At 43.3% G+C, this 12,297-nt stretch overlaps 1 protein-coding gene and 1 long non-coding RNA gene across 12 annotated transcripts in view; one reads left to right on the forward strand and one right to left on the reverse strand.

Annotated features, from left to right (window-relative positions):
* RET (ret proto-oncogene) overlaps positions 1-12,297 on the reverse strand; it is a 123,748-nt gene that overhangs the window by 13,428 nt on the left and 98,023 nt on the right. For all 11 annotated transcript variants that reach the window (XM_083614587.1, XM_083614588.1, XM_083614584.1 and 8 more), the window contains 5 exons: positions 6,260-6,407; positions 4,045-4,152; positions 1,039-1,253; positions 827-949; positions 331-401 (listed from right to left, as the gene is read on the reverse strand). In XM_083614587.1, coding sequence (XP_083470713.1) covers positions 331-401; positions 827-949; positions 1,039-1,253; positions 4,045-4,152; positions 6,260-6,407 — 665 coding nt within the window. The remainder of the gene's footprint in view (positions 1-330; positions 402-826; positions 950-1,038; positions 1,254-4,044; positions 4,153-6,259; positions 6,408-12,297) is intronic.
* The window catches only part of LOC310763060, a 41,740-nt gene continuing 33,989 nt past the window's right edge, over positions 4,547-12,297 (forward strand). Inside the window, exons 1-2 of the long non-coding RNA XR_014548441.1 lie at positions 4,547-4,836; positions 6,491-6,623. This is a non-coding gene — a long non-coding RNA (uncharacterized lncRNA). The remainder of the gene's footprint in view (positions 4,837-6,490; positions 6,624-12,297) is intronic.

The raw sequence follows: 12,297 nt of genomic DNA on the forward strand, positions 1-12,297 counted from the left end.
ATCCATTTCACCTTATATTGTCCAGTGTTACAGCAAATGTGTTTGAAGGACTGCAGAAAGCTAGCTGAAAGTGAGGCCTCATGAATGCCGTGGCCAGTAAAAGCTTGTTAAACAAACCTTGAGTTACTGCTAGCTAAGGTTTAATCTCCTCCTTGCAGGAGATGCTGGGTATCTTGTGATTGAGAAGCTGACTATCCAGCCTGCTACAACTTACTCTGTTTTCTACAGTAGGGCTATAGAGCAGATGGCCTCTTCAGCCGGAGGTGTTCTGGCACAGCATGAGTACAAAGACCAAGTTGCATGACAGGGACCATAAATACATAGACTTACACATCACTTTGTGTTGTGTAGATGTGATCAAAGAGAGATTCAATTGCCATCCACTTCACAGGTATCCGACCCTGGCAAGAAAATAAAGAACTATTACTGCTTGTAAGTTCTGTTTAGCACTGCTTCTCATGTCACATTTGTTTTCATTTCACTTTTGTCACATTTAACATGCATGTTGTCAAGTAGTTTCATATGCCTTTTATCAGAAAATGTGCATTTCATTCATATGGATTACAGCAAAACATGGATGCACCGGGAAAACCCTTGGGTTGAAAGTAAATAGCTTGCACAAGATCAAAAACAGAAGGCTACATACACAGGTTTTACACCACCCATATTAGCTGTTCCTTTTTACAATCTCAGGCACACAAAAGTTTGTGCACTGATGAGTCCTGCTAGACATGTTTCGATGTGTGTGTCCAGAAGTTCTCTTACGAATGTGTATAGTTTCCTTATCAACTTATGAATCCCAGGCTGCCAGTGACTGTGTTTGTACCTTGCTCCTCTTGACGTAAGAGTCCTCCTCATAAACATCTCGTGACAAACCGAAGTCAGAAATCTTCATCTTGCGCCCTTCGGCTACTAAGACATTTCTGGCTGCTAAATCACGATGTACAAGCTTTGGGGAAAGGAAAGAAAGACATATAACTATCATGTATGCTTACTTGGAAGGCCACAAAGAGAGGGTGAGAATGCGGGACGCCATACCTTCATTTCAGCAAGGTACTGCATTCCACGAGAGATCTGCCATGCAAACGAGATCAGGTCACCCATGGTTAAGGCTCGCTCATCCGGATTGTCCAGGTAGCTGGAATTCCTGTTGGCATCACTCCCCACATAGCTGGGCCCAACTTTCCGGCTTTCTCTCAGAAAACTCCTCAAGGAGCCATATTTAGCATATTCGACTATTAAGTACAAAGGCCCTGAGGCATAAAAAGATACATAAAAATTATTGTTCTCAATAATTAGTAAAGCGGCATATCAGCAAGATTTATACACCTTGTACATAAAAACAAACAAACACCTGCACCCCCAAAAAACCATTTAATTTTGTTACCTGTTTTAACAGTCTAGTCCTATGCATGCTTACTCAGACTTAAGTCCCACTAAGATCCACGGGTCTTACTCCCTTGCAGCACTACAGCCTAAATTATGCACATCAAGCAAATCAGAATATAAAGCTTATTTGCACATAATCCTACGGGGCTTAGTTTGGTCAGAATCAACTATACACTTAATGCTAAATACATTACTTCTGGTAAATGTACTACCATAGCTGCTGGAGGGCTGTGAAAATTTGTGTCCTGGGCTTTTTAGACTCATCTACCCCATGTACTATCTGAAACCAAAGGGGCACACTGGTTTCCAGATGTGATTTCCCCCCACCCTTCAGCTCTCCTACCCCACCAAAGGAACATTATATAAACTTTTCTATGAAAAAGAGCACAACAAAATCCAGTGCTATAAGGTGAACTCTTATGTTCAGAAGTGTTCTCCCACCATGGAGACAGGCAATTGAAATGAAAAGTGCTTATTTCTGGGAACATGCCTTTGGGTATCCTGTCTAAGAAAAGCAATCAGTTGTGTTACGCTGCATTTCTTCCAAAGTCAGACAGATAAATTGTGATGTTTCCTTGGTTTTATGGAATGTTTAAGGAAGATTTCTATGCAAATGGGTCTGCGCAGAGAAACCAATCAAAAGCACTCAGTTTAAGGTATGAACATTATTTTCTGCAGCCTGTGGTAATCCTCACAGTATCTCGTGCTCCCTGCACACTAATTACAGTGGTTTGTTAAAGCTCTCAAGTATAGATTCCTGCAGAAAGGATCCTGACATTTCAGTCCATTAGCAAGCTTTGCCACCCACATGAATGCTTTCCCCCATGCTACAATACTGAACACAGAGGCCTGGAGGTTCAAAGCTCTCCTATCCCAGCTTTAACAGAATGTAGAGAATATAAGCATCCAAACCAGAAACAGCAGGATTCCTAGCATTCTCCCCTGTTGTACCAGGCTAACAAGAGAGTGCAAAGCTTGTATCAATTTTACTCATTCACCAACCTTAAAACCTAGCTCTGTATCTTTGTTAGGCAGGGCTTTGTGTCTTCTCTGATTTAAAAATAACAACACCCTGAAATTCCAGGCCAAATGAATTCAAATTTTATATACACAAAAGCAGGATGCTGCAGCCTGTATACATTATTTGAATTAAATACATCTGCATAGACTTTGTGTAATATATCTTGCTTGTGCTAGCCATAGGAGGGACAAGATGCTAAGCAGGGCACTAAAACTCTGACCCCAGGGACTCCACTGGAACCCTGCTCCCAGGGCTTCGGAGACGACAAAAACCTTCCCCACATGCTGTCAGCCACAAATGAAATTCTTATAAATTGTGCCATATGGAAACATATAATGAATGTGGCTGATTAGCAAGTTCAGAAACTGGGGATGCTGCTGAATATACGGCTGCACAAATCAACCAACTTCAGTATGACAGTATCACAAATCACATGCCAGTCCCTTAAGGCACAGCTCCCCTTCAAATGTGAGACTGTTGCTATGCAACAACAATTGCCATCAGATCTATTGAAATGAATGCCTAAGTTACCAGACTAATAATTCCCCCTCCGGCTGTTTTATTGCACTGTCCTATGGAATATTATTTCTAAACTAAGCATCTGTCACTTACTGTATTGGCCTGAATATAAGCCTCACTTTCCCCCCAAATTCCGACCATGAAAAGTTTAAGTGTGGCTTATATTCATGACCTTATGGTATGCAGCCAGGAGTGCGGGACAAACAGCGCCCACCCCATGTGTAGTCCCCTGTCGTCTCCCCCAAGACCGTCCTCTCCCCCAAGGCTGGGAAGCGAGAGAGCGAGGAACAAGACCCACCCACCCAGCATGCAGCTAGGAGCAGCGAGGAAGCGAACAGCTTATATTCAGGTATTTTTTTTTTCTCCCCCACCTCCAATTTTAAACGTACGGCTTATGTTTGAGTGTGGCTTATATTCAGGCCAATACAGTAATTGACCAAATCCTATAAAGTTATCAGTAAGGTGTATGTGTGTTTCTTACTTGTTTTGCTGGATTGTACCTATCACTGTGAAAGTGTCCTTGTCATGTCCAAAGCAGGTGGCCACAGGTACTACCATTTTAGCTGACTAATACACATGTAATTGGAGTATTTCAATATCTAAGACAGCAGGACCTTTGTCCAATAAAGCCTGGTGATTCTGCAAGCCGCCTCCTTAGCCCAGATTTCTGTTGATCTTTTCACCAGAAAAGCAATTGCATCCAATGCGAAGGTAGAGCCCAAAAACAGGCCCTCAGTGGAATATGTTTGGAAGTAGGAATGACCAGAGCAGTGAAAGTGCCACAGCAGAAATAAAAGGCAGCCTCCTCTGTTGATGGATACTTTGGGGCACAGGACTGAAAAACTGATTGATTGACTGTGCCAAGCTTGTAGTTCTCTTGCGGCACTCTGGGGATTACATACCGTCTCTTTCTTATTTTATATACAGGCAACTCCCCATTTCCACGGGGCTTGCCCTCCAGGTCACAGTGCACATCGACAGAAGGCGCATAAGCCTGCCCTGCCCCTGTCCCACCCCATTCCTCCAGGTCCAAAAGGACCCGTGCATCAGCAGTCATGCTAAATTGGACATGCCTAAAATGGTCCCCACTTGTATAACGTGTGACTCTCACTTACCATCTTGGCTGCAAGCTCCATAGAGTTTAATGACATGTGGATGGTTGACCTGTTTCAAAAGATTGAACTCTGAATGCAGATCTCTCAGCTCGCTTTGGGAAGCATTTTCTGCAGAACAGAGCAATGGAAGAAATACCATATATTAATTACAAACACTATTCCCATAATATTGAAATACTGACATACTACCTGGATCTCTGGCACTTACTGGCTGCAAATAACCATCTTAAACAAATTAGGGGCAAGGTGTTCCTTGTTTTAATTATTCATGTAAACCACTCTGGGAGCCTTTTTCAGCTGAAGAGCAGGTTTAAAATGCCTTAAATGAATAATGTACAGAGAGCCTGAAAGTGCTTCCTTGATTCCTACCCACGTGGAAAAAATTAGCCTCTTCCAAGCCAAAGAAGAGGGTCCTGAGAGGCATGAAGTGAATCAGGCTTGTTTGTTTTCATGAAAGAATCTTAGATTATCTTGAAAACACTTGCTCCACTAGATTCTCTAACCGACACCCACCTTTAACAGTTGGGTTGCCATAACAACCCCTCATGTCTCAGCCCTAACCTTCTAATCATTCTATTGCAAAGGAAGATGTAGCAGGTAGGGAACAAATGCAGGCCAAACTGCTCCTATCCAAGCTCCTGTACTCTTTGATGGCTTTGAGTATCTTGCCTGAAAAACTTGCTGTGATGTGGTGGCAAAGGGAAACCACTTGAGAACATTAAAGAAGAAATCTAACTGAAATTGCTCCTCTTTTAGTAATATTTTGCAGATGATTCAGCACCAAAAAGTCAGGTCTGTTGCTAATATCCCTTTGTTCTTGGGGGGGGGGGGCGGACACTGTTACTGCATACTCAGCGGAACTTGAAAGCAGATGCTTTCAGGTATCTGAAACTTCCTCTTTGCACTGTAGGCATGATGATAGCTAGCTCCTGCTTGGTCACAATATTAACTGGGTGATACAGGTTAATGTCCCTCTACCTTGCAGGACATCTTTGGGAGAAGACAAGACTAAGGAGTAAACTCTACCCAAAGTTGGAGTCCTTAAGATGGTTGGATGGTGTCCAGTACATCCCCTTCTAGCAACTCCTGCAGCCAAGCTGGTGCCCAATGTTTTGCTGTGCTTTCCTTTGGACCACAACAAGGCTCTCATCTGGGCAGCCCAGGACCTCCATACACGCTGCCCAAGCTTGCGCCCCTGAGAGGTCACTTTGGTGTTGCTAATGCAGCAAAAACAGCACACGAGGCAACAGTTATGAGTTACCGATCTCTGTAGCACAGCAGACACTGTGATTCTCCAGCAGTCTGACTTCACCTCGGAGGCACACCCCATTGTCTCTCAAGACAGATGGATGCCAACAGGAGGCTAATAATGCCTTAACTGCTGTTTGAGGTTTATAACATTCTGCCTGGTACAGATATCTCAACTAGATGATCTTCAGCTTTTTAATAGCCCTACCATTTCGTAACTTGAAATTGTTATTACTACTTTGCAGAGATGGGTAATACTACCTTTCATCTCCCTTGGTTCACCCATCACTGCTTCCTCTGATATAGTGCAGCCCAATGCCAATGTGCTTGGGAAAGGGGACGTGGCCAAATGCTTTCTCTCTTCACTCTCGACATATCTAAGCTAAGAGTTTCCCAACCATTCTGCATGCAGGAAAAGGAAGGCAGATGAAGGACAGCAAAAGGAACAATGGGCATACCCATGGGCAAGCTGGCCTTCCTTCCAAGCTACTGCTTTGCTTCTGTCACACTCTGCTGTGACAAACCAAATACTCTAGATCTGGCCATTGTATATCGATAGAGCAGCTATAGTTAGAGAGAAAGATCTGGTGAGCATGTTGCTCTTTCGCATCTTATGTGTGACAATGAGGTGCTATTTTTATACTGTGCTCTAAAGTATCTGTAGGAAAGAGTTCAGCTAAAGCTGAAAAGCACAGCTTTTTTAGAATGCTCTTGAAACGCCTCTGTTGAGATGACAATTTAAGTGAGCTGCATTGGCCAAGCTAAGTCAAGTTGCCCTTGTGCCCCGTGGAAGTGACTGCCCTCATCAATGAAGCACAGGGGGAAATGTCAGAATATAAATAGAACGCTTTAGGACATCCGACTGGAACGTATGTGGGATCCGGCAGCTTTTTGCTTCCAAGCTGGACCTCTGTCATAAGTTACCAAATCATTTGCAGATATTTCCAGGCGCTTGCAGAAAAAGTACCTTTTAGCATTTTGACTGCAACAGTAGTATAGCCAGCCTTCCCCTTAAGCCTGAAAGCAGTTGCCTTGACGACTTTCCCAAATTCTCCTTCTCCAAGCGTTTTGCCAAGCACCAGGTTCTTCCGAGGAAATTCCCACTTTGGATCTTCCTGTGTTAGAGGAAAAGTAAATCTCACGAGACAGAAGAGTAACAGCATTTGATGAGGGCACTTCCCTCTCCTTTCCACTGCAGGTCATCTGATACGGTTTCCAACCTGCCTTCTCTCTCTGCCAAATGGGGAAGAAAGGCCCCAATACCTTCTTTAATCTGCCAATAGTTATATTTCCTTGCAAAAGAAGTTTCTGCTTTTCTGCCTCATTAGCAGGTAATTTTAGATTATTATTTAAAAAAAAAATTACAGTGGGTGTAAGGTTGAGCTTATCTTATGGTTGTTGCAAGTTAGCCAAGCGTTGTATGTGTGTTTTTCTTTCCATTAAACATTTCTCCAGCACTCTCCCCTTTCCTTGGCTGTTTGTGCTTCCTGATCTGAAAAAGCCCTAAGGGAGGAGATACCTGGGCTTTAATTGAAGCACAGGGACCTGGGGATGCTGAGCTACCAGGAGCCAGAGAGCAATACACTCACTGATTTTGTTTTAAAGGAAGCCCTTTCTTTCACCTTAATCCGCCCCCCCAATATCTTTAAAATGAGACCACTGGGGCTGGGCGATATAAGCTTTTCAGCATCACGGTATATCACCAGCCAAACATCGTGGCCTGCCGATATACCGCACTGTTGAAAAAACAAGCTGCATTGCCGCCAGCCTGCCAGGCGCCTGGTGAAATCGCCACAGCTCTCATCATGGGAGCTGAGGTGGTTTCACCCCAGCCCCTAGCAGTCTGGGACAAGGCAGCTTGTTTGTACACTTAGCTGGGGCGCGAGAGGGCTCCCAATCCCCAGCAGAGCCATGCCCAGTGCTCTCGCCGGTTGAGTGGGAGCCAGCGCCGGGCTGGGGGATCCTTTAACTGCTCAGTTGAGGGGAGCGGTAACTGAACACTCCTCAGCTGAGCAGTTGAAAGATGCAGATGCAGCCCTTTTGTCCCTCTGTGCAGTATGAGGGCAGAGTGGGATGGCGGTTTCACTCCGTGATATATCGCTGGTGAAGCCCTCACCACTCCTGAGTCCCTCTGCTAACAACACTCGCTGGAGAAAGTCGCTAACAGAGGGACTCAGGAGTGGTGGCAGTTTCACCAGTGATACCTACTGAGTGAAGCTGACAACACAGTCTGCTCCTCGTACTCCTCATATTGATATATTGCCCAGGCCTAGAGACAACCTTCACTTTATTTTCTTATTAACTGATAGATAATGGTTGAACAAACCACAGAGGATAACTTTTGGCAGAGCAATAATATATACCAGACCAGGCCAACCCAAATGGTTTTTTCCCCCTGCTTGCCAAACACAGTGGCTGAAGTGACACACTCCTTCTGCACTGAAGAAGGTTCTGAGGCCTGATCACACAGAATCCATGGAAATTTATTGGACTATTTCCCAACTCTGAAGTTCCCAGGTGCAGTTGCCTTTTATAAAACTATGAAGCCAGTATATGCACATGATAGGTGGCAATTAGGGTGAAAACTATCTGCGCTCCTGCCATAAGTGTTGCCAGAAATGAAAAGTAAATGCTCTTGGGTAAAAATATTTCACCGTTTTATAAGCTTGAGGAAACCGAAGGGGAAGCGAGGCTTGTTTTAGAATTCAACCATTCATCTCAGACAATTGCCTTTCTGTTTTGGGAACCTATCAAGCCTGACCGTCACAGAACAGTGATGACTGTATAAACCAACAGAGAAACAAAAGCAAACAGCATACATGCCTCTATGAAAGTACCATCCCCTAACATCTAAATATAGCCTAGGGAGACAAATGAGATGCACAAAAAGACAGTGTTTCACTGGCAAAAGCTCCCCAAAATGCCTGCAACATTGATTCCCCGTTGTGCAGAGAAGGATTTTTAAGGTTATGACACTAGCAACCACATTGAGCTTAATGTTCCTGGAACTGAGCCTTCACCCTCTGTCCTTTCATGTATATGCACCAGATTACCATTTAAACAGAATTCTGTTTTGCTTAGGCATTAAGTGAGCATTATTAATTTGGATGCTTTTTCCACATAGCTTATAACGGGACTTTTAAGGTTGGTAACCTGTGACTCTGTGTCTGTGATTATTTCATAAACTAGATTCCATAAAATTATTTGGTGCAAATTAAGGTAGCATATGGGTCCGAAGAATATTTCCACTATTGATGTTACTCTTCATTTTTATGTGATAGTTTATTTATTTATTACCTCATTCTGCTCCAGTGGCCCAGGGCAAATGCCAATGGCTATGGTGGCTCATTTACTAGAAGCAATGCATTTAGCACCAACTCTGAAAGTGCATACTCAATTCTGACCAAACTAAGCCGCCTAGAGCAAAATATACATCAGTGGGCTTAGTTTCGTCAGAATCGAGTATACACTTCCAAAGTTAAAGCTAAATACATTACTTCTTGGTGAATGAGCCACCACGGCTGCTAGAGGCCTCTAAAATTCTGTGTCCTGGGCTTTCACAGATCAAACATAAATTATTAACCAACATAAAAGAGCGGGGAGGTTTTGGACTCCCAGACTTGAGACTATATTACGATGCAGCATGCTTTACTTGGATCAAGGATTGGATCAAATTGGATAACATTGAAATTTTGGATTTGGAGGGATGGAACAACAGATATGGTTGGCATGCCTATCTAATTTATAACAAAGTGGCAGTTCATAAAGAATTTCTAAGCCACGTAATTAGAAATGCATTATACAAGGTCTGGGTGAGACATAGAAGGTTGTTAGAACCAAAAACCCCATGATGGGTCTCACCGCTGGAAGTAAAAAGAAAAATACTATAGGAAGAATGGCAACATACCAGCAGCTCCTAAAGGAAGAACAGGGCCAATTAAAACTAAGACCATACGATGAGGTGACCCAATACTGTACCACATGGTTACAATATCACCAAATTGCACAAATATTCAACCAGGATAAAGTAATAGGATTTGAAAAAGAAGAATCAAAATTACAAAAAGTATTATTACAAAACTCAAAAAAATATATATCCAAAATGTATAATTTATTATTAGAATGGGAATTAAAGGATGAAGAAGTAAAAGAAGTTATGATTAAATGGGCATGTGATATAGGATATGTAATTCGGCTGGACCAATGGGAGAAATTATGGAAATATGATATTAAATTCACGGCATGTTATACAATAAGAGAAAATTTTATGAAAATGGTGTACCAATGGTACTTAACTCCGGTAAAATTGGCTAAAATTTACAAATTAAAATCAAATACCTGTTGGAGATGTAAAAAAGGAATAGGAACAATGTTTCACATGTGGTGGGAATGCCGACCTATTAAACAATTCTGGAATGAAATCTATGAAGAACTCAAAAAGATGTTTAAAATATCTTTCAGTAAAAAACCGGAGGCATTCCTTTTAGGTTTAATTACAAATGATATCCCCGAAAATCAAAGGAAAGTATTCCTTTATGCAACAACAGCTGCCAGGATGCTTATAGCTAAAAACTGGAAAGGCAGAAAAATTCAATCAGTGAAAGATTGGCAAATTAAATTTTGTGAATACATAAATCTGGCAAGACTCACAGCTTATATAAGGGGACAATCGGACCAGAAATTATTAAAAGAATGGGGTTGTGCTAAAGAGTATATGAAAAAACATTGTTCTGGAGTTAGTATATTGGTATGTAATGAATGATGCTTTACAGGGTTAAAGAAAAAGAAAAATGGTGTAAAAAAAAAAAAGTACCAAGGTGGAAGTAATCTAATTAGACACAATAATACAGTAAGAGTAAATTTTTTGAGGTCTTAGAACAAAGGAAGGAAGTCAATTTGTGTTTATGTACGTAATGATATGGTTTTTTTCTGTAGATGTGTGCTTTTTCGTTTTTGTTTAATTTTGTTTCCTTTGCTTTTTTTTTCCTTTTCCTTTTCTGTTTTTTTTTTCCTATATGTTCCGGGGATTTTTGTTTGTATAGTATTATTTTGGATTCAATGTTTGTAACTTTTGTTATGATTCTGCATTGAAAATAAAAAAATTCAAATAAATAAATAAATAAATAAAATTCCGTGTCCTGGGCTTTTTAGACTTGACAACCCATGCACTATCTGAAACCAAAGTGGTGCCTTGGTTGCCAGATGTGAAATATATTGTTATTACCGTATTGCCCTGAATATAAGCCTCACTTTCCCCCCAAATTCCAACCGTGAAAAGTTATATATTCGCGACCTTACGGTATGCAGCCAGGAGCGTGGCAAAGCGGCGCCTGCCCCACGCATAGTCCCCCATCCTCTCCCCCAAGGTCGGGAAGGGAGGCAGTGGGGAAGGGGGAAGGCTGGCAATGCAGCGCGGCTCCCCCCCCCCCAAGTATGCAGCCAGGAGCAGCGAGGATTGGAGTGGCTTATATTCAGGTATTTTTTCTTTTTTCCCTTCCAATTTTAAAGGAGCAGCTTATATTTGGGCCAATACGGTATTTTCAGCTCTCCTACCCCAGTATATTGACTGCACCTACAGAAGTCTGTGGGACGCGGGTGGCGCTGTGGGTTAAACTGCAGAGCCTAGGACTTGCCGATGAGAAGGTTGGCGGTTCGAATCCCCGTGATGGGGTGAGCGCCCGTTGCTCGGTCCCTGCTCCTGCCAACCTAGCAGTTCGAAAGCACGTCAAAGTGCAAGTAGATAAATAGGTACCGCTCTGGCGGGAAGGTAAACGGCGTTTCCGTGCACTGCTCTGCTTTCTCCAGAAGCAGCGTAGTCATGCTGGCCACATGACTCGGAAGCTGTACACCGGCTCCCTAGGCCAATAAAGCGAGATGAGCGCCGCAACCCCAGAGTCGGTCACGACTGGACCTAATGGTCAGGGGTCCCTTTACCTTACAGAAGTCTAGCCAGATTCAAGAACCTGACTGGAAAGGGAGCCTGCAATGTGCAAGCAAAGCTGGAGAATGTCACGTGCCAAATCGTACCTCATCCTCCAGCTAGTAACACACAAGTCATCTCAGAGGCCTTTGCAGTGACACAGAGGCCTCAGGGGCAGTGGCGTAGCGTGGGTTGTCAGCACCCGGGGCAAGGCAAGTAATTTGTGCCCCTAACCCGTGCATTTGCGCCCCCTAACCCGTGGATTTGCCCTAACCCCAGATGTTGCGCCCGGTGCGGCCGGCCCCCCCTGCACCCCCCACGCTACGCCACTGCTCAGGGGTGCCCTGTTATTGGTGCAAAACCAGCATGTGGTTCTCCTACATGGTGCTCAGCCAAGTCAGTGCTTTCGGAAGTGAGCCCCTCCCCCCAAGAGATGAGAGGTCACTTTTTAGAAAATGGGAGGAGGGGGGAAGTACAGCATGTGACTCTCACGGCCCCTGCAATTCTTCCCTATGTCAGCTTGTGTGTGTCAGGCTGTGTGCTGTAAGGCTCTCTGCAGTCACCCTTCTTCCCCATGGCAAACGAAAGGCTTGTCTGCCAAGTAGGAAGCAGCAGTGCATAGCAACTGAGACTCCTAATATGACACAGGAAGGATAGCAAGGGGGCCGGGAAAACCCAAGTTTGGTCACTCCTGACCTAGTCAGTAGAACTTCGTATGCAAACATGTAGTCTCAAATCACAGTAAAGCAAAAGCTCAGGATAAATGCAGGTGATGACCACAAGCTATCTTTTTATTTTTAAAAAGACTGCTATTCGTTTGACTTTTTAAAAGCTGAAATTTTCTCAAGCAAGCAATATTTTACTAGTATGGCTGATACAGCTGCAGTGAGGAGCAGCCAAACCAGGTTGCTAGGAAACGCTAAAATAATTAGTTGCAGACTTCTGGAGGGACTAGTTAACTGTAATCTAATTGTTCATTCCAGTAGAACAAGCGGTCATTTATGGTTCCATACCAAAGGACGTACAACTAACAAACAAGCTATTGTATTAGGTGGAACAACCACAGAATTGAATGGAACGTTTTC

The sequence above is a fragment of the Podarcis filfolensis genome (assembly GCF_964270895.1).
Source record: "Podarcis filfolensis genome assembly, chromosome: 5".
Lineage (NCBI taxonomy): Eukaryota > Metazoa > Chordata > Lepidosauria > Squamata > Lacertidae > Podarcis > Podarcis filfolensis.